The 27,669-nt window shown below is 47.5% G+C and overlaps 5 protein-coding genes across 5 annotated transcripts; 3 read left to right on the forward strand and 2 right to left on the reverse strand.

Annotated features, from left to right (window-relative positions):
- Positions 1 to 32: 32 nt before the first annotated feature.
- On the reverse strand, positions 33 to 623 carry N7481_001413 (saposin domain-containing protein; the record flags this gene model as incomplete). The annotated part of the gene is made up of 3 exons (XM_057260632.1): positions 33 to 110; positions 260 to 540; positions 584 to 623. The coding sequence occupies 3 exons, from the start codon at positions 621 to 623 to the stop codon at positions 33 to 35; spliced, it is 399 nt and encodes a 132-aa protein (XP_057128464.1).
- Positions 624 to 8,435: 7,812 nt separating this feature from the next.
- Positions 8,436 to 9,196, forward strand: N7481_001414 (uncharacterized protein; the record flags this gene model as incomplete). The annotated part of the gene is made up of 4 exons (XM_057260633.1): positions 8,436 to 8,684; positions 8,739 to 8,780; positions 8,842 to 8,979; positions 9,047 to 9,196. 4 exons carry the CDS (start codon positions 8,436 to 8,438, stop codon positions 9,194 to 9,196), a joined length of 579 nt encoding a protein of 192 aa, XP_057128465.1.
- Positions 9,197 to 20,028: 10,832 nt separating this feature from the next.
- Positions 20,029 to 21,086, reverse strand: N7481_001415 (uncharacterized protein; the record flags this gene model as incomplete). Its single annotated transcript, XM_057260634.1, has 2 exons — positions 20,029 to 20,031; positions 20,112 to 21,086. 2 exons carry the CDS (start codon positions 21,084 to 21,086, stop codon positions 20,029 to 20,031), a joined length of 978 nt encoding a protein of 325 aa, XP_057128466.1.
- An 819-nt stretch (positions 21,087 to 21,905) lies between these two features.
- N7481_001416 (uncharacterized protein) lies at positions 21,906 to 22,309 on the forward strand (the record flags this gene model as incomplete). Its single annotated transcript, XM_057260635.1, has 2 exons — positions 21,906 to 22,201; positions 22,255 to 22,309. 2 exons carry the CDS (start codon positions 21,906 to 21,908, stop codon positions 22,307 to 22,309), a joined length of 351 nt encoding a protein of 116 aa, XP_057128467.1.
- A 3,609-nt stretch (positions 22,310 to 25,918) lies between these two features.
- N7481_001417 (uncharacterized protein) lies at positions 25,919 to 26,378 on the forward strand (the record flags this gene model as incomplete). Its single annotated transcript, XM_057260636.1, has 2 exons — positions 25,919 to 26,090; positions 26,143 to 26,378. The coding sequence occupies 2 exons, from the start codon at positions 25,919 to 25,921 to the stop codon at positions 26,376 to 26,378; spliced, it is 408 nt and encodes a 135-aa protein (XP_057128468.1).
- Positions 26,379 to 27,669: the final 1,291 nt, after the last annotated feature.

The following is a 27,669-nucleotide window of genomic DNA, read 5'->3' on the forward strand; positions in this document are numbered from 1 at the left end:
AGTGATACAGATTTAGGACTGAATACTACCAATTATGAATCAATGGCACCGTCTGACATCTCGTCAGCGGCTCCATCGACCAAGCCTGCTAGGGAATAACCGTATGCTAACTTGCTGTAGTTTTGTCTGCGTCGCTCACTGGCATTAAAAATTTGTTGGAATACAAAAATTAGAAAGGCCGCGAGTACGGGCAAGACATGAGAACCAGCATGGTTTTGAATATCTTGAAGATTTAACAAACCCCTAGCTGGGCACATACTAGATTGGGATCCTTTTCTTCAACCAAAACACGAATAAGCCCATTTGCATTCTGCTCTAGAAAGGTATTGCACTTCCCATGGTCCCTTTTCGGTAATGATGAGCAAACATTATCCACGGCCGCTATGATAGCCTCCTCATTGCGTTCACCCTGGAGTTCCTTATTGACAGACGACGCCACACTTTTGCAGACGTCGCATTCCAGGTCTCGTCGTAGTAGAATATCATTTGGGTTGATGGTAGCTAGATTATCATCGATTGATTCATGAGTTTCTTCCAATTCTGAGTGATTTATACGCCAATAGATGAGAAGCATTGAACTCACTGCTAGCCGCCACGACAAGGGAGGAAATCATTGAAGCCATAATGAATTTCATCGTGTTGCTGACGTTTTATATAAATCGTGGGATCGTGGAGGAGTAAAAAGGAAGAGGCTCTGTCGATATTAAGGGAAGGACTTGTTGAAGAAAATGGGTCAACCCCTGAGCATCGGTTTATAATATAAGAAATAAAGTTCAATGAGAATTCTAAGCTAGCCGATTCGAAATATGATCTACGTAATCGGTTAGGTTTTCGAGTTAAGGGGCTGCAGATCTCTCAATTTTAGTCTGCCAGTGCCAAGGAGGTGATCATGAACTTCGTCGCAAAATCGAATACACACCGGGTGGATACTATGACACCAATTGAAGACTTGCCGATGCGACGATACCTAGGCTCATCAACTAAACAGATATCTGTCTCTACCCAATCCGTGGGTAGTTGACCTAGCTCCTTACTAGATGCTCGGAAAATGTCAGATACTACGCAGGAGCTTAAGATTGAAGGGATGTAGACTATAGTCGAAATGGATGCGCTGAGGAAGGAAAAAGACCAGCTACGTAGGGAGGGAGTCCTTGACTTCGCCGAAACCCATCCACCAAAACCCGCCTCCCGGGTTGGGTCTTAGTCAATATACCCTCAGGTGGGTCTCCTTTTTGAGAACCCGACCTGTGCCCAAATGGGTACCCATGTATCCCGCATTATTTAACAAAGAGTGTTTGTCAGCTGTCAGAAAATAACTAACTAACTTACTAATGGTCGTGGCTACGCCAATATTAGTGCTTAAATGCGGATGTAATTGCTAGTACATTTTCGCTCGGGGAATAAGTCGAAAAATTCCAAAACTGCAGTAGGCCCATACCGAAGAGAGCCGAGATTTTAGTTTAAGACATACCCACCAAGAAGTGCAGATCATGTCAGTCAGGCCAGGTCCTGATACGCTCGGGAATTAATCAGTGAAGGAATGATTATGATTGAGTGCCTCAATGGCTCGCTGCTTCACAGTCCCGCCAAGGTGCGGTTCCACCAAGGGATGGATGTCCGCCGAAATGGGTTTGGCATACTTGAACAGACAGTCGGGACGCTGGCGGTCGCCCGCACCACATCCCAGACCTACCTGGCTTTGAGGTAGGAGGTCATGAGACGTTTCCAGGTCGCGAAGTTGTCGCTTCTTGTCAGAGGCTCAATGGCCGGTCGGGCGAGTCGTGGACCAGGGCCGACATGGTGAATTGCGAATGCGGGGTAAATATATAGTCGCAAGATGGTTAAGATGATTCTCAGATGAGTAGAGACGGCACCCGAGAGTTTGCTCCCGGGCTCATAACCTGATGTAATTCAAAAGGAAGATTGATTGAGTTCTTGTTTTATAGGGAGCAAAAGACGCTATGTATACAATGAGAAGAATTCCAATCAACTTGTTCTTCGTATAGACACCTCGGGATTAATTCTGAGGTTGCGGTTAGGTTCCTGATCTGCACCAGCCTTATATCACAACAATATTTACACGAACAGGGGTTCACTAATATTCAACCTTCTGCAGAATGAATTCCGCAAAGTCACCAAGTCCTTGAGTCGGATCCACACTAATAAAATTCTCGGTCAATCTTGGGGCGTGGGTAGCTGAGGGTGGGGCTCCCATATTCAACCCACATACTAGTAAAGTTCAATATTTCTGCGGATCCGATCACGGAATGAAGATCATGCACTTATATGGATAATCTCAGAATGTAATTTATGGTTTATTGATGCCACGAGAATGTGAGAAGTTTCTGAACGCTACTTTATCAACGCGAGGCATGCTCTCCAGATTACTGAAGTCATAGGACACCAGCCTGCTGAGAAGGCAGTGAGGGAAAACAAAAAAGAAAGCGAACGAAAAAGAAACACCCTTTGATCAAATTTTGGCCTGCCTCATCTCGACCTATTCCATCAAAATCAACAAGTACCCTCCACATCCATATTCCCTTTTCCCCTACTTAGGCTATGACAATTATTGGCTTGGCGGATTGGATGGCTTGAGATCCTATGTATGACCCGACCCACATAACTAGCTTGCATCGCTCTGCGATGATCTGAACACTAGAATTTTACGTATAATGCTACTTTCACCCGTGGAGAATTATAATCACTAGTGGAATGTGTGGGCGATTAATCTTTTCTTTTATTATCATTCACTAAAGGCTTTTTCACGCAGGCGCATGGAAAATATGTCATCTTCAACACCCCAACCATGATAACCTTCCATGCGTCCGTCTCCCTTGCTGGTGCAACAATCCTGCCTTTCACGGACCTTGAGATTGGGAGAATAATCTCAGGCTCACACTGTTGCCCCAGGACTCATAGTGTAAGGGCCTCAAGTCACACTGTGAGGCTTGTGAGATATAACATTCGCTTACTGGCGTACTAAGCGCACATTGTATTTAAATTGCTACATCTGGCCTCCCACGGGAAGGCCAGCGATTAGTTTTATACGATCGGAACACAGACTGCTACTCGAAGACTCTATTGTCCGAATTATATGAGTCAAGACTCGTATCGTCCTCACTATCGGGGTCTAGGGTGGAGCATGCTCGAGGAGTTTTTTCCCTATAAAGCCGCTAGGTTTGAGTTCTATAATTTACCTGAAAACAGACGAGGAAAAGGTCCCGTTGTTGTTTGTCGGTTAGCCACAGGGCCATGTTGATTTCTCTGAATAAAGATTAGCCTCCCAATCGATTCACCGTGTGATCGCCTGAGGATGCATCCATAGGCCCTGCTGCTACACCCGTGACTCGGACGATTGTCATAACGAGAGACAGCACCACAGGGTATTAATACTGTATATAGGCCCTTAGTTTGCGTGTATAGGAGATGATTTGGGAATGTTCCGTTGCTTGGGACTTTCTATAGTAGCTACTACGATTGTTTTGCTAGGGGTCTTGCTGACCATAACGCGGTCGTAGGTGGGTAGCCTACTAGCTTGCATGCTTCAATCCCTTACGGAATATGCTACTGATGACTGGGCTGGATCTACCAAGTTGACTTATTCAACAGTTGCATGGAATCTCTCTGTCTGTCTGTTTTCACAACAATCCTTTTCTGACAAATGATTCGAATGACCACCCGAGTGCTTCGCAGTGCTTGAGGCTAATAGGCATTTCGAGATCAAGTTTGGTTCCCTCATTGTCACTTCGATCCCTACTCCCATCCACCCGTTGAATAATTGTACAGAGATTGGATTGCTCAAAGAATGTGGCCAGAATCAGATAGTCACACTTTGGCAAGTTGGAGACAGCGCGGCAAAAGAAATCGAAAAAGAGATAGGGACTAGTAAGAGTTCACAGAGCGCTGCGTCATTTATTGCAGCTGCGGTACCTTGTGATTAGTGTGGAGATCAGCGTCCGTACATCGATCGGCGATCTATGAACTATCGAATAATGAAACGCCACACACACTACCACGCAGATATATGCAAGTAATTTTGTCGGCAATCAGAGCATACTTCGGCGGACATCTCAAACGGATCGACAGTCCGTTTCTGTGACCTTCAGCGCACCCACACCGCTTCTCGATTGGCCCTGGACATTCACTTATCATCCATCTCGTATCGACCCCTTGCTTTTTGACCGCTATTTTGGGAGAAACAAGCAATCTTGCCAGGACCGTTTCTTATTTGCCTAATGCTGCAGGACCTTGTATCGAAGCAAGAAGTTCGCAAAATGCAGTATGGCGTCATTGGTTTTCAACGAACGAGAACTTTTAAATAGCCCTCTTATTCCCTAACAAAGCTAAAGATAAGTTTATTGTGCGTGGAAATCCCCGACTTATCTCTCAATTGGCATTGAGCCAAAACTGATTCTTGTGTCTTCGGCTTTCATTCTATCGAGTTTCGCCTTTGGTCACTGCTATCACTTCCTCGGACTGAACTTCGCCATGCACGTCTTCTGGGTCTTTCTTGCCTTGCTTGGGATTGCAGCTGGGTGTAAAACGGGCGGCAGCAAATGCGATCAGTTGAATCCAAATGGGGAAGAATGCTGTACTGGATTTGCCTGCTTGGAAGACGAATATCCACCTGATTCTACAAGCTGCCATCCATTGGCCTAAGCAGTTCTAATTCGCAGTAAGCTCAATCACTGATGGACTTTTTGTTGCGAATACTTATGATCACTAGTCTCACTTGCTGATGTTAAAGCAGCCAAAATGACGCGCAATGCAGAGTCACAGGTTACGGGCTTCGAGATAGAATGTCGCCAAACAAGCGATCCTTCCTCGTACTTAGTTTGCATATTCTATCCGCAATAAGCACCTGAAAATCAGGAAGCTCTTGTCTAGTGTTCAAAATATCTTGGTGGGCGATAATGCTCGATACGAAGCTACTCTCGATGTGGTAAACGACGTTTTTCACGAAACCCCAAGTAGAAATCCGGCCACACATAGCTGTATCATACACTCGTGGGAGATTTTGGGTCACCGGGAACCTGAAATTTAGAGGCTACAGAGGTAACACTTGCCAGTCTCTCTTCTGCTGCTCCCGCCACGGCCCACTGTTATTCTCTCTCAGCTAGTCTCTCGTCTGTCGGCGTCGTGCTAGTGAAAAAGGATGACGTTAGAATGTCCTTCCGTTCAGAAGTTTACGTGTAGTAGTAGCTGGGAGAGATAGTGTATGTAGCTAAGGGCAGCCCTGGGCCCGTTGCCCTGCAGGCTCCTTTGTCCTGGAAGGCCAGATGAAACTGAAATCCGAAATTATAAATGGGAAACTTCTTCCGACCTTCAGATTCACCACAGTGTACGCCGTATTTATGAATGGACATGGTGTGGGGATTGGAATTTTTGAGCAGCTCGGCCTGAACAGCTGCTTCCATCAAAACCGAAACTTTCCTGCCTGAAGGCGAACTATGCCTCTCCAGGTCATGATTTCCCGCGCTTTTGCTTTTACATGGACAGCAAAGGTATCCGATAACCAATATGAGCTAGGGGTTGCGTGATGGTGCAATCAACTTAGGTTGCCAATTAAAAAAACTAGGTTTAAAGTCTATTGTAAAGTGTATCCTTCTCTGTACTCCGGTCACTTTTCCGTGCGACATAATCTTGGCTCGAGCTTTGTCGCGTGCTATTTGGCTATATTCTGTGTCTGTTAGCAGGATACACAGCCATAAGGTGATGTCGCCATATGTCGAATCGATATATGCAAATATATATCCCCAGACCCGCGCTGTTATATACATTATTAGCGGTAAACTAGGAAAGCAACCATCAGAATATCAGCGATAAAAAGCCCATTCTTTTGATCATCTCTCGAGTACCATATTCTGTTGGCATGATCAAATGAAAACCATTTCCGGAGCTCAAAACGCCAATCGGGCTGGGTACTTCAAGTGCTCAGAATAACGGTTGGTATGATGTTCTGGGAAAACGGTGCTTATAGTTAAGTAATATCACGCCCCCAGCACAAATATCATTTGTGGTCTAGTGGAACTTGACATGCGATTAGTCAATGGGCACGACCACCTAGGTGCGAATGGACCGGCTACCCATGGACTAGATGCGACTATGTGTCAAGCGGAACACGATGTGGGTTCTTAGTTGCATGCACGAATGAGATAGCAAGCTAGTCTAATTTCGAAGTGTCTCCCTTACCACACTGTTTTGTATGGCAACTCGGACAAACTATAAACCGAACGATACAATCACGTTACTAAGTATAACATGTGACAAAACAGTTGTCCAAATAACTTATTCCAACATCTCAAATGGCCGAGAAAGCTGAATGCAGCAAGGTTACGATCGTCAATATTTGCAGAATTTGTGGCAATTCGGAGGTGTCCAAGCAACCCCAGCTCGAATAGGCCGGAGACGGACTGTAGTTCAGAGGTATGAATTGTTATTGTTTTAGAGGGAAACATTAGGCTATATATATACAACGAGAAGAAATCAACTTGGTTCTTCGTATAGATACCTCGGGAATAATTCCGATGATTCGGCTTGGTTCCTGATCTGCACCAGCCTCATATCACAACAGTCCGCCGTGATGGGTTTGGCGTTGTGACGAACAGGGTAATAGAATACACAAGACCACATCAGCCTCAATAATTCATCAGTCGTCTTGGCTATGATTGCTGTCTTCCTTTTTCACGCGCCGGGTCATATAGCCGAATTTTGGTGTATTTGGGGACTATCTGGTACCAGCATGAGATGACCCCTCTGCACGAATCGAATCGAATCGAATCGAATCGAATCGAATCGAATATGGCAGATGTTGAGATAGGTATTTTTTTTTATTGGTTAAGTTGACTATCTTGGTGGAGGTGGGGCTTCTCATCTATTTATCTGTCTCTTGATGATCCCCACTACATGCTTTGACCACCGTGATACTCAACAGCAGAAGTTCGATTCGACTCGAATTAAATATCGAACATAAAAATTCGTACGAGTTCACCTCAAGTGTCCAGAAGCCTCGATTATCGGGCGGAAAACTTGGGGGAAGTGGGGGGGGGGGAAGGTCAATCAATACCTGCGGAACGCTAGCGAAGGGGGCCGAGCTTTTCCGGACGGCGAACTGTTTACCATGGTCGACGATCACTTCCTATTATAAGGCGCCTTCCCCCCTCAGAGAAAATATCTTCTGGTCGATCCCATTTTTTGATCTGAGCTGCGCCATGTCTGACCTCAGCCGCAGATAGTCTCCCTTCGGTAAAAGCAAAACGCAAATATTTTGGTTATGGCGCATGATGCCAATCGGTCAATCGGTCGATCAATAGTATATAACGCAAATAATCTTCCCCTCTGGCCCGATGAGTAATAAAGACCCATAAAACTACGTGAAAATTATGATCTGGAGTTGCTAAACTATGCATATGGAGATTTCTGGATCAGATCGTGGCGATCAGCTATGCAAGGTCAATAGATGGTGGCTCTTGTGTAACATTCCATCCATCCTTCGTAAGAGATAACTCCCCCTTAAGGGATGCTCATAATTCGCTAAAATCTATTGCCTGTTCAGACCTTACCTAAGCAAGTGTCGATCGGAGAGGTGGATATTTTACAACTAGGAGCAGGATGACAGCGAATATCCAATCTCCCACCTGTTTTGTACAAAATTATTTTACCCTCCGTGAAACAGCTAAGTCAGACCCATTCCGAGCCGTCGGGCTAGACCGGAAAACTTGAACCTACATCCTCGGTCCACTGTGGTTCACCTTAGTGTTTGCCTCCTAGACATTTCTCAATGCTGTATCAAGGTTTTGACTCTTGAGTAGATCCGTTATCCATGATCTGAGGCCTACATCATCTGATGAAGGATGAATCCCTCACTACATTAATTAGTTAGTTACTTCGTTCAATGGCTGCCGGAGGAACTAAAGCCCACCCATCCAGGCCTGCCAATTCACAAACTCATCTCGATGATCATATGGAATAGTTAGCAATGAGACATATATGTACCAGACAAACAAAGAAAGGGAGGAATGGAAGAATATAAGCCAGAAAGAAATATTATGCAGTCGTTAGTTCGACCGATCATCGTATTAGCTACAGATGAATTTCTCCTAAGCGCTTCGTGGTCCCACAGCGGGAGAATGTTGTACAAATACATGGGACACAAGTGCAGATCTATGACACCACATTGCATACTGAGTGCACCGAAACTCTGTGTTCGCCCTACTTTCTTAATCTAGTTTTTGTGTAGCCAACAACAAGGCATGCTGTTAAATGTTCCTTTCCAAGGTTCAAAGGAATTATTTGACTCTTTGCTTTTTGTTATTTGAGAATTTGTCACCTTGAATATATATAAAAACTATGCTATCGTCGCCTATTACACAGCACAGAACTTTCCTTCATACTCTCAAGTCAATTTTGCCTCGTTCACTTGGCTCACGGTCAAAATGAAACTTGATATCCTATTGGTCTTCGTTTCCTTCATGGGAATTGTTAAGGGTACCACAAATGAAGAGTGGGTAGGAGACTTGGAAAAGGTCACCAAATGGCTCACACAAATTCCCTCTTCCCCCCAAGGCAACTCACGAGTTGTGTGGTATCGGTTCTACGAATACAGTTTGAAGTTGAGTAACGCAGCAAATCGCCAAAGGATTGCAGCAAGACCAGCCCCTCCTAGTGGCAAGGGCGCTGAGATGGTACATTCTGCCTCCACATAAATACGAATTGTCACTAAGTTTGCATTTTTATAGCATGGCAGTGCATGCTCAGCTATTTCTGACTACTTCCCTAAAGTGAGTTTCCCTATATAGTGGCCTCTGACTGTTCAGCTGCTGATTAACTTGTAATGTGCAGCTTGCTGCAACGGGAATTGAAGCTATGGACTATCTCCTTGACCCAAAAGTTGCATGTGCGAAAGAGACAAAAGATTTGATTGAAAGACCATTTTCTAAATGGCACGAAAATATCCGACGTCCGAACAACGACTGGGATGTGTGTTTAGACCTTTATGATGTCCATCCAAATATTAGCCTGAAGGTGCTAATATTATTCACTTTAGGAATACGACACAGCGTTCGTGGCCAACTGCCAGGACGAAGACCCGTCAAGAATCTTTTTCCAACAGACCTACATTCCCCTAAAGAGAAAGGTTCAACAGTTCACGGACGCTTATCAAGACCTCAACAAATACTGTACCACGAAAGATTGAGACAGCCTCGCGGCTTAAATCTCATTTTCATGCCCTGCAGTCATCATACATTAGGCTTAATTACCTTCTCCATTACTCCCATTTATATTTACCTTACTTTAAATGGGTATTTCGGGTTATTATATGATGCAATTGGCGTAACTACTAGTACCAGAACTAGCACTATCAATTACCAATTAGTTAAATGCACTGTTGCTGGGCTCACCTATTCTAGACTTTACTTTCGGGTGCACGTGAGAAATTAATACCGATTACCGTCAACCCCGTCTGATTTGTGTCTTCACGTGCATTCGCTAGATTCAATATTTAAATGATCCAAACTAAGCACCATTATGTAGGATACAGCATAACTAGCGTCCTCTTACCTATACATCTGCAATGTATGAATTGTTTTAAGAAAGTAAATACGACTATAGGGTGTTCAGAGGCAGGCTTTCCCATCCTCTGAGCTATACTTGAGCCACATGCCGGTCAATTAGCAGTATGGTGGGTGATCACATGCGAATACTGGCTAGTCCCTCGTGAAGTGGATGAACAATGTCTTTTCCGCCTCGAGGGCTGCGCCAGACTGCACCGCCCATTCTAACTCGTGGGATGGCCTTCCGCTGGAGTATGGTTATATTCGCCTCAGGAGACGATCGCACCGTCCGTCGTGCATAATCGTCGACAAATACTTACCTCTCTCCTATCAATTCTTCGCTTTTTGCCACTCGCTTTATATTTGTTCCTTTCGGTCCGAATTACCACACAAATACTAACTAACTATAGTTAGTTACCATGAACTATTGACTAATAGTGCCACTATTGATGCAAGAAAAGTGCACCCCTCCGAACTTTATGTTAGTTCAGCCGCGGTGGATAATTCTTCCTAAGATTGACTGTAATGGTTACTAAGTTTTCAGGCTAGAAACCTGTGACTAGGCAAAGATATCGGATAGTAGAGATCAGATTGGACTGTCGATACACAGACTGATTCTTGAAGAACAAGAATCATGGCTATCGTCGTGCGTTCTAATATTGCTAGGGCTAGGGCAGACCTGCATACGCAAGCGACTTAGGTGATTTGGCTATAGATCGGATTCGTATAGGAGTCTTGGGCATACTCTGAATCCCGTGCCATTGACCTCTTCCCTTGCCCTCAATGATAATCAGTGATGATCACGCCCTATTCTAGAAAGTAGGAAGATTAACAAGGCTCTACTTAATGATGTCACCTAGTCTAATATGGTAGGCACCCTGAAGAATCGAATTAATGCACCCTCCTTCTTGGCTCTTAGTGGCATATCTATGTAGTAGTTATAAAGACCGACTCTGATTAGATAGGATCGCGTAATACAAAACCCTCGTTCTCCCCTTAATCAAGTCCGGATGTTAATTAGGAAAATTGTTTCAGTGATCGTCTTTGGCCCTATCACATTCTTAAGAATTTCTCGGTCAGGTCAAGAGGCGGGTCCATGTTTTATATATATAGATAGCATAATGGCCCAGAATAGTTTGTACATATTATCGACCCTTTAAGGATGTGGCGCCAAAGTGTTGAACACTTGTTTTGGTGGGAGCAATACACTGTCTGGCCAGCACTGAGGAGACGCGCCAAGGGTGCGTTAGTGCGGCACTAGTGTATTTACAAACATTAAATGTGTCGGTATCAGTGGGGAATTGGTATTGTAAGGCATGGTCAGAATGTATCATTGTAACTTAGCCAAGAGTCTTAGTCATGGTCGGTCGCATACAAACTAGTATGTGAGCGAACATAACAAGAATCAGACAACAATCCATGGACCTGATTGGACGTACATTTCTGTTCCGACAAAATGTGTCGGTGGTGTAGGAGTGGGTGGATCGGGATTTGATTACGTGACGCGTAATGTTTAATGTTTGCCAAGCGTTTGAGGAATTTTGTAATGTTGTACCGATCTGTTATTCCTTAAATTTGTATGGTACCAGCTAGTTTTGCAATTGAGACTTTCCTTCTCTACCATTCGTCGCATAAAGATAAGGCCCACACCGCTCTCCGTGTAAATGTAAATTTGATTACATAATACTAAGATCATAACGTAATTCCCGCCCGACCGGGTCACCCTCCCGACCGGGTCACCCCATCTAAAATCGCGTCTTCCTACCAATCTACCTAATTCAACCACCTACCATGCCACCAAAACGCACTGAATCCTCGCAGAAGTCGGCTCATAAAGAGGGCAAGATCTTATTAGCCCTTGACGATATTCAAAATGGCCGTATCAAATCTCTACGCGCGGCAGCCAAGCTATACGAAATACCCTTCTCTACACTGCAAGCGCGTGCCGATGGTCGAACCTCACGCGTTGATAAACGCCCAACTGGTCATAAACTGACCCAATTAGAAGAGGATTCGCTTACTGAATGGATACTCTCTATGGATGCACGTGGAGCAGCGCCTAGGCCTGCTACTGTAAGAGAGATGGCTAATATCCTACTGGCTGCGCGTGGTAACCAACCTCCGCCTACTGTTGGCAAGAATTGGCCATCAAAATTCGTTCAACGTCGCGATGAGCTTCGTACACGCTACTCAGTACGATACGATTACCAACGCGCATTAAACGAAGACCCAAAAGCCCTACGAGCCTGGTTTACGACTGTACAAAGTGTGATTGACGAGAACGGGATACAAGCAGAGGATATCTATAACTTTGATGAGACAGGCTTTGCAATGGGCCTTATATCCTCGCAGAAGGTAGTAACTCGAGCAGAATACTACGGTCGGAGACGTCTTCTACAGCCAGGAAATCGTGAATGGGTTACTGCTATCGAAGCAATCTGTGCCGATGGTTATTCGCTACCGCCGTGTATAATTTTTAAGGGTAAAGTGGCTATGGCAGATTGGTTTAAAAACCTACCACAAAACTGGCGATTTGAGGTCTCTGATAACGGTTGGACTACCGACGCAATTGGCCTACGTTGGCTACAAAAGCTTTTTATCCCATCAACGAATTCGCGTGTACGCGGCCGATTTCGCCTACTGATTCTTGACGGCCATGGTAGCCATCTTTCGCCCCAATTCAACCAAATTTGTGCAGCAAACGATATTATACCTCTTTGTATGCCTTCGCATGCATCACATCTACTACAACCACTAGATGTTGGCTGCTTTGCAGTTATTAAGAGAGCATACAGCCGTTTTGTCAGCGATCTTGCACGTAGGGGATACAACCATATCGACAAGTACGATTTCTTAGAGAACTACCAACACGCACGGCTAGAGGCTTTCCAAAAGCCAGCTATTATTCAGAATAGCTTCGCAGCTAGTGGTCTAGTACCGGTCGATGCAGAAAGAGTACTTTCAAAGCTCAATATCTCTCTACGAACTCCGTCACCACTAAACAGCCGGCCAAGCAGCAGATCAAGCCAATCTACGCCAAAAACGCCTAGAACTGTCGTTCAGCTACAAAAGCAAGTTTCAATGCTTAAGGATCTATTACACCGGCGGTCAAATAGCCCTCCGAGCCCATCAAAAACTATATTTGATCGGATTATCAAGGGCCACTGCGAAGCGCTACACAATACTGCATTGCTTGCGCAGGAGAACGCAAATCTACGTATGACGAACGAGAAGATAGTTAAAAAACGCAATCGGTCAACTAGGCAGATACCCTGCGAAGAGGGATTAACTGTTGAAGAGGGCCTACAGCTACTTACGCAGCTAGATTTGCTAGCAGAAGAAGCTGTAGCAGATTCGCATGCGCAGGGCGAACTGCCTAGTCACGCAGATAGGCGGCAACTAGGGCTCCGCCTAGGTGTAGTGGGTGTAGGGAGATTGGCCACAAGATTAATAAATGTAAAAATCGCTATATCTAGTTGAATTAATGGGTGTTGGCTGCGATAATCGATTTTGAACTTTTATAATGGGGTTGGGTGACCCGGTCGGGAGGGTGACCCGGTCGGGCGGGAATTACGTTAACTATCCACTTCTCTACGTCGAAAACTAAATATTGACTAATAAGAATGTAGAACCAACCATATTATGATCAGGGCTGGGAATATCAATACAGGGCAGTAAATTTAGATCCGGACGCTATTGTCTTCTCGGTGCTGACCGGACAGTGTAGATCTTAACAAATCGCGAGCAGCCCTTAAGGGGTAGTTATCTCTTAGGGAGGACGGGTGGAATATCACACAAAGCCACTATCTGTTGACCTTGCATAGCTAATCGTCGCAATCTGATCCAGAAACCTGATCTAGTCAACGAAGTGGCGTGGCATGGCCTAAGGCCAATCAAAAGCTCAGTAAGGGTCATGTCCTCCACCTCAAGCGCGCCACCTTGCACGCAAATCTCTTCTCCATCCCCACTTCAACCAACCCCTATGGATCCTTTACATGGTTGTAAAAAAAAGATAGCTCATGAATTATCAGGGTTATCGATCCACAGCGATGGATCGATCTCCATATCCAGAATTGCCTATTTCCTTGCTTCGGAAGATCTTGGTGTCTCAGCGTATTTGACAGAAGTAATCTCTGAGTGTGTCTCCGCATACTTGATGTTTTTGACTAGTTGCATTTAGAGCTGAGTAAAGGTGGGGTACTTACTCGCTAATCAGAGTCCTACAATAACCAGTGATCTACGATTACTTAACTCGACATATTCTAGCTCACGGAACCCCCCCCCCCCAACCCCCTCCTGACGAAGGCAACCATAGTGTTAAAAAATCTGAAATCTCGTACAAGCTGCAAATTGTGCGTGCTTTGTTCGGAGGTAGCCGCTTGGCGTTCTTGTTGGATCGAACCACACCAACAATGTATTATGGTCCTAGCCGAAAAGAAATGTGATTTAAATAAGAATGTGGGAACGGCAAGATCTACACACACACGCTGAAATACCCAAAGCTAGGATTGTTTGTCGGAATTGTAATATACAGTATCAGCGTGTTTCTAAGAGGGCAGATCTTATCAGAATTTGACGGGAGTTGATTGATGGTGTTTCTATAGACACTACCTGTGCCCACCCTAATTTAGCCAAGCCGTCCCTGGCTCATATACCTCAGGAACCAGATGCGGAGAGCGGTGACGTTGATCCATCAGGAATAACGGTACTTAATTTGACTCCCTACATCTTGGCACCAGCAAAAATGAGTAACCACACTCTGTGGATCCCCTAGATTGGGTTTGAATTGAAGGAATCTTCTCTTCGCAGATCTATTTTTCGGCTATTCTCGGGTGATCCTAAGGAATCTAGTCTGATCTGCAAAATCTCGTGATGTTGCAAGTGCATTTCATAGATATAAAGGTTACCATTGTGCCCCAGCTCAGGATGATGCCAGTAATCCAGGTATTCTGTTACATCAAGTCTTTCTGACTATTTCCTCCATTATGCGGTTTCATGTGGTCTTTTTTTGGCTTTCCTGCCTTACTACAACCGCTATGTCTGCTGTACTTAGTAGAGGAAATGTCAATACACTCTATCTTCAAAGGGGTGTAGAGAGGGCAAAAAAAATCATACCTGACTCAGAAATTTTTCTAAAGAGCCCTGATCGCAAAAAGGTATTAAGCGCGTGTGTTTTGCTTCAAGAATTTGAACCCGAAAAATAACCAGAATAGGCCCGTGTCATTTTGCACGACGTCGGTGGCGTAAGAACGTTTGCCAAATTTCAGGCAATTTCTTCAAAATCAGGGGTAAGGGTCTTGCCGAAATATCTGGCCACATTAATACTCAATTCTAACACTTTCCGATAGCCAATTGTTACTTCTGATTGCGACAAGCTATCATCTCTCTGGACAAGCGTACGCACTGGAATTCTGCAATCATTCGAAATACTAGCATACTAACCCTATTTAAAAAGTTATCCAGCCATGTCATCGAAGCCTCGCCCCTCCTCAGTACAGTCGTGTCGAACCCGAATTTAGCCTCATGGGCGGGGGAAGTGGATACTAGCATCAAACGCGACATGCACAACGACATTATACACTTGCATCACGTCTTTGACACGAAAGCTAATCCAGTTTTTGATCCACTGCTGCGTGAATTGCAGTCTAAGTGCTCTGACTCGATTGAGGATATCAACATCGCGGCTGCGAATGCTGTGTTAGCTTTGGATGAAGTTCTGAAACATTTTTGAAGCACTGAGGAAATCATCCCATATTTCCTACAACCCTACAGCATAGCCAACTATACATTGGGTTGTTAGGGCCCGGACCGAATTGGATACAATTTGAAGAACCTGTTTAAGTTTCAGGAGCCAGTAAATCTTAAAATGGACGCCATGCTATACAACTAGCTGGTGTTTAGATTTATGCATTAACATTAAATTGAACTAACACTAGTCATCTAAGATAAATAGAGAATTATCCTATCTGTAGATAGTCTGATTAGAAATAGAGGAGACGGAGAAAAACAGCAGGCTGTAGATACTAATCTTCATATCAGCTGGCGTCTTTGACTTCCAGGGAGCCTTCCTGGGTGGGAAACATTTTAAAGTACTTTACTCGCAACTTCATTGGAGGAGGATTATATATTGAAAATAATAGCAATAACATACTACACGCACACATTTTATTAACGCCCGGCGGCTGAACCGAAAGGGCAACTATCACTGATCTATATGTACATGCCTTAGCTAATGCTGTGCCTCCTTGGAGCCCATACAAGATTCGTTTCAGTGTATGTCATCTCAGATGTCAATATCTTAGCGGGTCCTTGTGGGTTAGTGTTTAGTTAGTAGATTGCTTGAAGGCGTTTCTCCAAGAGTTCAACATCCTATCCTCGGCAGTTGAAGCGCGTCTACCGTCTGTCACAAGGGGTGTTGGGGGTTAGTAAGAAGAGGTATTCTATCAGTTTGTCGGCAAGCCTAGGTGGCCTCGAGTCGGCCCGTAGCGATTGCAAATCGTATTGAGGCTCGCACTGCTTCCAAATTCGGCTTCCACTTTTGATCATCGGAGGGTGACTTCCCTCCCAAGAAGAAGGACATGTTACTTCGGTGAGTGTGGGTGCATTGCAGCATTTCCGTCCGGTGCGCGGTCCACTTCCGACATCGAAACAGAAAGTGGTCCACAGTCTCTCTTGCTTGTCCACATGCGCATTGATCTGTCTCGGCGGCATTGATCCAGAAGAGATATCCATTGAGTCTTGCCATGCCCGTGCGGAGCTGGGCCAACACGCTCGCTTCTTTCCACGATAATTGGTCATACAGCTGTCGCGTGTGTTTCCCTGGAAGTGCTGTGTCCACTCGTCGAGAGTGTCTCCCTACGTTCTCGGGCAACTCACTATTGGGGACTGCTTGGGCACGCGCATTCTTTAGAGTCGTCGATTTCATTTTGGGGGCCTGTACTTGCGAGATAGCATCTTCTTGCGTCGCGGCTCTCGCCTGCTCTTTCGCCAGCCCTAGTAGTTTGTTGTCTTCGCTAGTGGGGATCCACCGGACACTGATCTGATTTCCATGCTTCTGCAGTCTTCTCATCAGCTTGTAGATTTGACGGACAAATTCCTGGCCCGACTGTTGTCGCGGGCTCTTCAGCGTGAGAGCTGCCCCTTTGTTGCTCGTGATCAACGTGATCCTAAAGCCTTTCAATCCCACGAGTGTCTTCAGTGTATGTGCCATTGCCGCCAGCTCCGCGGAAAATGGATTTTGCTCCGTTCTCGCGCTCAACGTGACGGACAAGGTCTTCAGTCTCACTTTCCGATAGCGGGGTGGTTGTTTCGCGATCGCCACTCCAAACCCTACCAGTTCATTCCGCGCCGAGCTGCTGAACGCGATCTGCATTGATCCGCCTGGTATAGTTGACCGCTCTGAGATGGGCACATCATCAGTCCGCACGCGTGCTTCCCATGGTGCCAGTGTAAACGGGTTGATGGTTTCCAGTGATTCCATGTCGATGTTTTTCAGCGCGTCCGCTACTTGATATAGTGGTGAGCGGTGGTATCTCCTGAACTTCCGGATCCGATCTGTGTTTCTGCGAAGAGGATTGGTCTCTGGTAGTGTGTGGATGTCTGTCCACATCTTCACGGCTCGTCTCCAGAGACGGTGTTGTGCCGTGGCAATGTGGGCCTCGGCCTCCGCTACGCTGGTCGCAACTGTGAGGAATGTCCCCACAATTGCTTGTGCTCCTACCCTTTGCACTCGGTTGATCGGTCTGATGTTCTTATTCTTGAATGCGTGCATCCAGACATTTGACGCATAGTCCACCACCGGAGCCACGGTCGCTGTGAAGAGCTGCCGTGCTGTCGCTGGGGAGAGGCCTCGGAGCCGTCGTAGTTCCATCGCGGCCTCCAGGCCCTTAGATGCTGCCCTTGCAATATGCTCCTTGTACTTCAGTCGCGTGTCCATCAGGACCCCCAGGATTTTGACCTTGTTTCTAGGCTCGACCGTCTGTCCCTTGACAGTGAACGGTTCTTGGTCGACTTTGCGAGCCTTGGGTGCGAAATGTATAATGGCTGTTTTGTCTGCTTCAAAGGTTGCGCCGCTCCTCCTTTCCCAATCGAGCGCGTCATTAATTATTGTTGCGATACCTTCCCGATTACTCTGTACGGTTGGCCCTGTTACCCACGCGGTGAAGTCATCCACGAAGGCAATTGCTCCTCCTTGGCCGTCGATCGGTCTCTGCACGAGGTCGGCGTTGAAGAAGAGGAATAGAATCGGAGACAGGGGCGAGCCCTGAGGCAGTCCAGGCTGTGGCAGGTCCTGAACCTCCGATGGTTGCCCATTGATCTGGATGGTCGCCGTCCGTCCAGAGCAAAACGCCTCAACCCAGCGGAGAAGGCCCTCCGGTATGCCTCGTGCCCTCATCCTTTGGAGCAGTCGTTCTTTGCAGACCCCATTGTATGCCCCTTTCACGTCGAAGCTGGTCAGGCTCAGCACCCGTCGGCCTCGCCACGCCGCGTAGATTTGCTCTTGCAAGAGCAGGAGTGCCTGCTCCGCGGACCGCTGCTTTCGGGCCCCGAAATGGCTGGTCGGGAGCAGGCCGTGGGTCTCCACTGCGTGCGAGATCCTCTCTGCCACCACTGACTCCAGGATCTTGCCTAGCGTTGCGAGGAGCGAGATCGGTCTCCACGCCTTAGCAATAGTGTAGTCTGCTTTGCTCGGTTTTCTCAGCGGGATGATCTTTGCGTGTCTCCACTGTTTCGGCAGCGTGCCGTCTTCCAGTGACGCCTGGAAAAGATCGAGAACGTCTTGCTTAACCGTGGGCTAGGTCATTTTCCACACTATGGCCGGTAGGCCGTCCTCGCCTGGCGCCTTCCAAGGCTTCGTTGCGAGCAACTGCCTCTCTACCTCTTCCATAGTGAGGACCGGCATCTCTACTGGCGCTCTTTGTGGTCTTGTTCCTTCATCTTGGATGTTATCCGGCAGGGGCGGGAAGAATTTGGTCAGAAGTTCTTCGGCTTGTTCCTCATGGTCAGTGGTAACCGTTCCATCTGCTCGGAGAAGCTGCGGAATTTTCCCGAACGCTGCATCTTCTCCTGACTTCAGGTACTGAGCGGCTTTCCAAATGTTGTCGTTGTCGGCCAGAAATTCATTCCAGTGCTTCTTCTTTTGTTTCCGAATTGCGTCAAGGTATTGCTTCGCGGCGCTTGCGGCCATGTCCTCCAGCTGTGGTACCTTTCGTCCTGCCCGTCTTTCCGAGCGGGCGTGGTTTCTCCAGTATGTGTATATCTGACGGAGTTGCGTCAGGTCCGCCGTCCACCATCGCTTTGCGTGTGGTGACGGTTTGGCCCTCGGCGTCAACGCGCGAACCGCTTCCGACACCGCGGACATGAGCCGGTCGGTCTTTTGCTGCACCGAGCCTTCCACTGGAGTGGCAGCTAGTGTTCCTGCAATTCTAGCATTGATCTCCTTCCACGGCGCATTCTTCAGCAGCAGTCGCTCTGGCTGCTTTGGAGCAGCCCACGGAGTATCGAAAACGGTCTCAATGGTGCAGTGGTCCGAACCGTGCTGCGCTCCATGGACCGCACATTTGATCATCGAGTCCGTCAAATTTTCTGAGGCGAGAGCGAGGTCGATCGTCGACTCGCAGTCCCCCGAATATCCTCCGCCGTGCCATGTCTTGGTGCCTCGTTTAAGCAGGCTGCTGAGTCCAAATTCATTCATGAGATCGATGATCGAATCCGCTTCGCCTTGTCTGACCGAGGACACCTCGTCTCCTCCCCATGACCATGATCTCCACCACCGTTCCCGAGTCTCGCCGTACTTTGGTGATCGCTTTTCTGAGGTGATCGCAAGTGTCGTTCAACGCAGCGGCATTGCCCCCTTCCACATAAACCGATGCTATCAAAATCTGTCGCTCAGGAAGCCGAATCACAGCCGCTGTTAGGTCCGGCGACTCGATCTGTACTTGCTCCGCTTCCACATCCTTATTTACCCACAGCATGCTTCGAACCGCCCATCTCCCTTCTCTCCACGTGGAGGGGACCATCTTAGTTCATTTATGATGTCCCATCGGGGTGGTCAAGAGCCGGCCTTGAATCCTCCTCGCCTGGGGTTCCTGGATCGCTAGTGCCACTGCGTTTGCGGTATCTTGGTCGTTCATGAGGCTTTCATGCACTTCACCCTGTTTCCTCACGTTCAGTTGCATTACCCGGAGCGTTTTATTCATTGCGTGGCGGATAGAGCTTCCGACAGTTTCTGCTGAACGATTCATGAGGGCCCCCGCATGGAACGCACTTCGGAACTGTCTGGTCGCAGCTACTGTGGCGATGGCCATGTACGGCGCACTTTGCGCATCTCTGGGCATTCTTGCACTGAAAAGCCTTGTGCCCAATCTCCTGGCACTTATAGCATTGCATCGGTCGTGGTCGATGCTCGAAGGTGCTGGTCACGCCGGATTCTCCCCCAGCATGGAAGAACCCGTCGGCTAGCAGTCTCCGTGCGTCACTACCTTTAGTGAGGTAGACGACCATTGACCCATATGCTTTTGCGCTCTCCCTCTTGCTAAGCCATGCGATTTTCGCAACGGTGGCTTCGTTCTCCTCGCTGAAGGCGGCTGCTGCTCCGGCACGGATCTCATCTTTTTCATCCAGAACTGCGGCTTTGTTAACGCTGTCAACTTTGATAGGGTAAAGCTCATCCCGAAGCACCCGTGCCCCTGCACCGATTTGGGATTCCGCCACTTTCTTGATCAGCTGGTGCTCGGCTTCGTCGCGGCACGCTATTCTGATCCGGTTCGTGTTCTTCGGGTCCACAGTGACGGCGCGACAACGCCAATGCGTGTGGTCTGCTGTCGCTCGGATCTCTGTCTCGACTGCCGCCCGGATAGAGCCTGCAGACATCCTCTCGTTTTCGTTCTCTGCCATCCTGGAGGTGTCGATTGTGCAATAGAGTGTGTCGGTGAACGTGGTTGGTGTTGTGTTCGATGTCGAGAGGCTCCGTATATTACTCGGGTGGCTGAGCGGGGGAGTGCGGGCGACATCGGCATAGGACGGGGAACCTGTGAGAGCGGGTGCGCTGATTTCTTCACGTAGGGATTGGATTTCTCGGAGGATTTCATCGTGGCCAGTCTGGGCGCACGCTTCGGAGTTGCACTGCGATGTCGGGGTCCTGTCTGTCAGGTTCTGTAGCTCGTGCCGGACCCCGGCGAGGGCAGCACCGAACTCTGCTTTGGCTTTTTGTAGTTCTTCCTTGTGCAACTCGTCTCGTAGTCTGATTTCTGTCCTGAGTTTGGCGATCTCTTTCACCAAATCGTTCACATCGAGGTTGTCGCTCTCGGCCGCGGAGTCATCCGAAGTTGCCCTATCAGGCTGAGATTCGGGTCCAGTTCTCTTCTTTTGCTGAGGTCGCGTCTGCCTCTGTTCATTGTCGACTTCTTGTTCTTGAGCATAGATTCTGGGTGGTCTGGTGATGCGTTTCGGTCTTGCCAGTCGCGGTGGCGAAGCTTCGCGTTCGTCGCGGTCGGGCGGTTCAGGGGTTCGCATCGCGGCCCGTCCCGCCATCACTCTCAATCAGTACAGGAAATCGGTATTGTCGCCCCGTGGCACTTCGCAAAGCTCCAGAGTCCCTCGCTTGATCGCTAGAGGTCTAACTTCGCGACGCCAATCGCGTGATGTCTCGTGTAGCGTCCGTGTTCTCCAGCTACAGTGCGTCTCGAAACCGGTGCAACAAAAACACTCTTAGACACCCTTTTTGGCCCCACTGCCAAGACCTTAAGCGCAGTTCATTTATTAAGGTGCCCGCATTAAATTGAGAACCTCTATAACGAATATTGTATAGCATCGTATCCCCTCTAGTTGAAGTGGTTCTAAGAATTTGGATAACGGGTAGAATTGATAGTTACTGTGCTGCTGGTGGGCTTTTGCGGCAGATCTAAACTGGGTGTGGCGGCAACCTCAATAAATGATCTGCGCTAACGCCTTGGCAGTGGGACCGAAAAGAGTGTTGATATCACGACTGAGTGTATCATTACTAGTCGATTTCACCATCCTATTTCTTGGCATTGCTTATTAACATGCTTTGTCATCGTAATCTGTTGTTAAATAGTTTTCCCGAGGTATTCTAAATTGAGCAGACTGTTACCATTTTCCATACAATACCCTAATGACCGATTCCCGGTCGTGAAAGTTGAAGAGTGTTCTTGTTGCACCGGTTGCGAGACGTACTGTAACGATGCTCCACTTGAAACTCAAATCACCGCCTTCGGCAATTCTTAATTAACAAAGCAGCAAATAAATTCATCTAACTATTTAGTTCAATTCTGAAAATCCTTCTTTTGAGGACTCCTCATCTTGGGCCGCCTCAGAAGTCCTTCGCCGAAGATGTCGCAAAAGAAGAAGTTATCTGAACATTGCTTTAGCGAGGACTTGAGATTTGACCATGAAGGGCATGATAGAGTGAGGGAAGAGAGCTGCACTGAGGAGCACGCAGTCTCTTCGAAGGCCGAGGTCCCATCTGGTACGACGAACCCGAGACAGCATCACCACGTACTATCTCCAACTGCAAATCCCGAGAGAAGACCGAGTCCAACAGTTCAGTCTGATTCCATTGAGAGGAGCCAGTCGTCGGAGCTAAAGCAATCCAATTGGAATCATCAGGCTGAGGAAGTAAGCCCACGGTATGTTACAAGACCCCGTTATCAGGAAGTACGCTTCCTAACTAAAATAGCAGACTGAACAAAGGAGGACAGAAGGAAAAGAATCGGCCGTCTAGACGACAGAAGTAAGTATCCGAACCAATCTCTGTTTTTGTTTCGGGATAATCACCCAGGTTGATCGTGTCACTGATACAGGACCCAGATCGATGTCTAGAAAGCGCAAGCAACACCGGCGGGAGACTAGTGATGGTAGAAACCTTACCACACCATGCAAATCCTGCATGGGGTCGAAAGTCTCCTAGAAGATAAATCAAATGTTCAATCTGTAGAGCGGGCATAGTGGAACACAATTTGAGAACGCTCATTTGACAATGGTACATTACGACCACGTGAAATTTGATCCTCGCTTCTAACTTTCCAACCCCGCCCAAATTTATTCTCGCCATTTTGGAAGGCGATCATGACCTTCCTGACCATGATTTGTGTTCTTGAATCTCTATCAGATTCAGATTATGTGTTGATGTTGGCTATCAGAACGCTGGCAGTCGCACAACACGCAATGGCATTGCGAAACTCGCTGCTGCGATCGTGGCCATGGTTTGGAGTCATTACTCAGTGAAAGGCGGAGAGATTATAGCTAGAATATTTAGTCAAGAAGGAGAAATGACAGGACATAGTTCTAAGAGCCTTTTGGAAGATCACTTTCTCTGTATCTTGATAATTTTCGATTTTTAGTTCACACGTCGAATCAACAATAGATTCGATAGGAGATGAAGTCCTATCGACCGCGCGTCGCGGGAGTTTGACTTGCTAGGATCGCTCCACCACTGCCATAAAGTTTATTCCCACGCATCTCGCAGAAGTTTTCCTTTTATACCCGGAGAATTAACCAATCAGTCGTTCCCGGTCGTTCCAACGATGCGTGAAAAGAAGTAGATTGCTGTGTCTAAATTTGCGTCATGCTTGAGTTCTGGAGGGTTCTTAGGAATCTGAAGAGACTGCGGAGAACGTTTATGCCAGGGTATTCGCCGATGCAAAAGCAAAACTCTACGGCAGCATAAATTATCTCCTGCGGCGAGGGAAAGTGTTTTTTCTCTCACGGAGGCGAGAGCGGAATTTTGCGGGCGAAAAATTCCGCGGGCGGGCAATCGATCTGCCAAGGCGAGTCTTCCATGGAGCGACTCTACATATTAGCTGCGTGAAAACCGTATCACATCGTTGAGCAATGTTGAGACCAATGATTCGCAAATCGATTGGCCACGGTGCGAGCGAATAATGGCAGACTTCTGGAGCCACAAGAAATTAAGCCGCCACGGCGAGTAGCCCATGGCATGCTACTTCGGTCTACACCCTCATACAAAACTGCGCTGAAGGCCGTTTCACCATTGTCAACAACGTTGATGAGGCAAATGATTTATCACGCATCGCGCATCATGCCAACCACGGCTCCAGGTGGATCCGGCCACTCCACCCGCTCTCCAACCCGAACTCTTGAAATTTCTTATTTCAACGTTGATAAACCGCCTCAACGCCCACGAAATTAGGGTCGCACGCTGCAAATTTGAAGTCAAAATCTCTGGACTCGGCAAAATGTACGCAAGTGGTCGCTGCCGAGACCCCTACTCAGTATAGCATAGAAGACGCTCTTTTCCCGTCGAGAAGAAAGCAAGACTTTCTTCCTCACACTCCGGGCCTGGCAGCCTTCGAGTGTCTTTTGCAGGTAAGATCTGCGTTACCAAGTACTCTTCGCAGGACGGGCTCTGCGTCAATAAGTGTGCCTCGCAGGACAGGCTCTGTGTTATCAAGTGTGCCTCGCAGGAGAGTGCTGCGTCAACAAGTTCTCCCTCGCAGTGATGAGCCCTGCGATTGTAAGAGAGTGCTCCCTCACAGCCAATGAGCCCTGTGTTGTACAAATGTGCTCCCTCACAACCAATGACCCCTGTGTTGTATAATCCTGAGCTTCTATGCAGCCTTGAGCCCTGCGTTATCAAATTTGCGCTTATTTAGGCGATCCCTGGCGCCGTGGTGCTTGTCCTGATCCTCTGGCCATTGCAGGCACCTCTTCGTGGTGTCAGAGACGAGTATTCGGGTCCGTCTGAGATCTCGAAGAAGCCAAAACCTGTCGCAAAGAATTTATAAAAGTCAAGAATCCTCCAAGGGGGCTTTATGTGTAATGCCATTTAGCCTGTTTGTAGAGTTCACTATTCATGTTCCTTATTCGCGTAGGGTGTTTTGTAGCCTTAAATCACACTCTGGGTTTCGATTATGGAGATTCCTTCCACGTAATGGGAAGAAGAGCTTTGAATCATCGTAGCGGTGAAGATATTGCTGCATGATTTCGTGGGCCAATTTGGGTGACGTCTGCAATTCAAAGTAGTCTCCTTTGGTGTGAATGCGGGCCAGCAGTGGCGGTATAAGTTATCCGGATAATGTGAGACACATTGATAGAACCTATTTTCAGATAACGATAGTATAAGTCTGAGACCCACACAATCACTACCGAAGATCTAAATTCAGCTTGACCGCGAACTATTTAGTTTCACAGAAGTGTCTTGGTCATGTGCCCTGTCTCAAAATGCGCCATTTTAACGCAATGAAGCACATTTCCGGCGCTTAATGTCTTCAGAAATGGAGATCCAATGACCACCCCCCTCTAGGACTACCTAATGAAACACATGAGCCTCGGGGACACAGGGCTGTATGGCTGAGACGATAAGTATAGATTCTTGGCGCCGACAAATCGACCTAGATCTGCGATTTGGCGCATGGCCTCTCGTGAACCACGCTCTCGATCCGCCGACATCTATAAAGAAACGTCATGGTAATGACCATGAGCAGCCTTTCTCTGCAAAGCTTCCCAATGTCCTCGAATTACAAACCCAGCCCGCAGTATCGTGTTCCCACGACGAGTAGTCTTCATGGAGATGAATAACATGTATTGTTTGCCTATGAAGCCCATGCAAAATAATGTCCCTACTGCGAAGACCCGTTTGGCTCGGCTCGGCTGTGTTCCAGCGGATTAATTCTAGCCCGAGCGGTGGCCAAGTATTTCTATCGGAGATCTGGGGTCTATTAATCCTCCCGTGGCCATTTAGGTGATGAGACAAGCCGGGTTCATCTCCCTGCAGGTGCTCGATCGTGTCGGTCTGGCGTGTTTGTGTCGTTAATCACTGGTGAAAGGGGGAGATTCACAGCTTGTCTCAACGGGCCTATTTTGTTATTGCAACAAGTGTACAACATTCGCACGACTGCTTCGGAGTACTCAGTAAAGGGATACTGTATGTACGCTGGTGGTTGCGGCTCACTCAGCCGCCGTGCATTAGCCTCGTTTCCTACAACAACCCGAAGTTATCGCATCGGCCTCTTAATATGGCGCTGAGAAAGATTTTCAACTTCAAAAAGCGCCCGAATTTATTTCACTAACCAGGGGCACTCACCACAAATCTAGATGATTATTTTGGGTTTTCCGTCCTGAAGGTGGTTAGAGATGCGTTCCTACTACCTCAACAAATTTACTGCCCGTTCGAGAGCTCAAATTTGTCACCTTTCAGAATAATTTTGAGCATAGCACTGCATGCAGATCCTTTACTGAGGTCTAAATCCTACATTCCCTATAAATTCAATCTATCTTCTCATCCCAGGTGGATATGTTCCATGAGCCCGACCTAGATTGATATCATCTTGCGCAAGAACTCTCAGGTCCCTTCTCTACCCTACATCGTGACAAAAACCGACATTATGCGCCCCCTCCTCTTTCCAGTCCTCGCTGTCATCTTCGCAAAGCATTCTGTTGCTGGCACTCTCAGTATTGTTGACGTTGGTAGCCAGTGCATGATATGGTCGAATGACAACCATGGCTGCACGGGACATTCGACACCGTTTAGTGTACCAAAGGGAGAAGATTGCTCAAGTGAGTACTCTAATAGAAGAAAATAATGGCGAGGAGACTAACATGCTTCTAGAATTGGGCGGAAACGCCATTGGCAACGGTCACGACCTTCCCATGGTATCGGTTGAAGCATGCACTACGGAAAAGGGCCTTCCAGCGGTATGGATTTTATTGGAGAAGACTGGACGGGCCACTTTCTTTAACAAGCAAGGAAACATTTCGGCCTGTGCTCTCAGCGATGGACTCAAAGTTGGAAGTATGTGTGATGCTGTGGATCCAGAAGTCCTCCGCGATTCGACCTTAAATTGAGGAAGCTACAGAGTCAGCTGTTGCTTTTTAGCAATAGAAACATCTAACTGTACCCTTTGACTATAGCTGACCTGAAGGCGGTGAATTAATTCTCGGAACAAGATTCTTTTCTGCTAGGCGTCTAATCCACGTACTATCCTTTTTTGGTTCTCTTCATGCCAAATTTTGATTACTCCAGTCAGCATTCGGCCTTGATTCTCATTCCCTCCTTTTAAAGCAAGTCATGTGCGTAGTCCGCCCATAATTGTCTCCCGAGCTCAGGTTGATACTGTATCCCGCCGTTCCACTGAATTTTCAAAAGCGCCACAGTAGCCTCTCCACGTGGCCGATGCCCAAAGCCTATAACGCATTTATCTCCTCAATACATTGCAAGTCGAATTTCCAAATGAGTATATGGGCAATCTGCCTTGTAGCCCATTGCCATTGCCAGTGGGAAAGGAGTGCTGCCTTCATCGCTCGCCGAGTCTGCATCAATATCTATCTTGCCAAACAGCATTTCCATAGCTTCAGTATATATTTTTCCTTGTTGGAAAATTTGATATTGAAGTCGGGGGTGGTGGGGCGAGGGTGAGGGCTACTTCGCAGTGTCGTTTCTCTCGACCGACCACCACAGCGTATGGTTGCTACGATGAGCTTCAGTGTTTGGGCTATATCTCGGGAGGCAAACCCGTCGCGATCGTCTGCACGGACGTTGAGCCAAAAGGCGGCCAGGAACCCATGTTCGCGATTTGATAACTTCAGAGCCCTGGAGCAACAGCCGAACCCCACTACAAGCCTGTTCCCTTCCTAGAGGCTCTGAACACCTCGCTTGTGTGGCACCTACATTCCACGGTACCGATGGACCGCTAATGCGGGAACATTGGGGCCTATCGTGCACGCGGGTGGTAGCTCAGCGTGTTAGCGCCTCATTCGAGGGATCGGCGTGCACAGGCTGTTGGACAACCAGGAGTGGTGCGATTCTCTGGCTGGTAGGGTGTTCTGCCTGGGCACTCAGTCTGGGGCCGCACCGTCCCAAACACCGCCCGCAATTTCAACGCTTTTAAGCGCCTCCTGACTCGTCCGCAGGACGCCATCTATAGTAACTCCCGTTTCATCGTTGCAGATAAGATTTGGCGCATTCGTGAGAATAAGCCTCCACGGTTTTTCAGCGTTAAAAAACCTCCATCTGCAGGGAGAGATACAGATCATCAGCACACTCAGGATTTCGATACAGATTATCCCTAGAAACACAAACGCCTTCGTACGCTCCACTCCGATCGTTCTATTGGACAGGAAAGGCTTCCTGTGCGAT

This window comes from Penicillium waksmanii (assembly GCF_028829765.1).
Source record: "Penicillium waksmanii strain IBT 27052 chromosome Unknown utg000001l:1.0-4852451.0:1.0-4856178.0, whole genome shotgun sequence".
Taxonomy (NCBI): Eukaryota; Fungi; Ascomycota; class Eurotiomycetes; order Eurotiales; family Aspergillaceae; genus Penicillium; species Penicillium waksmanii.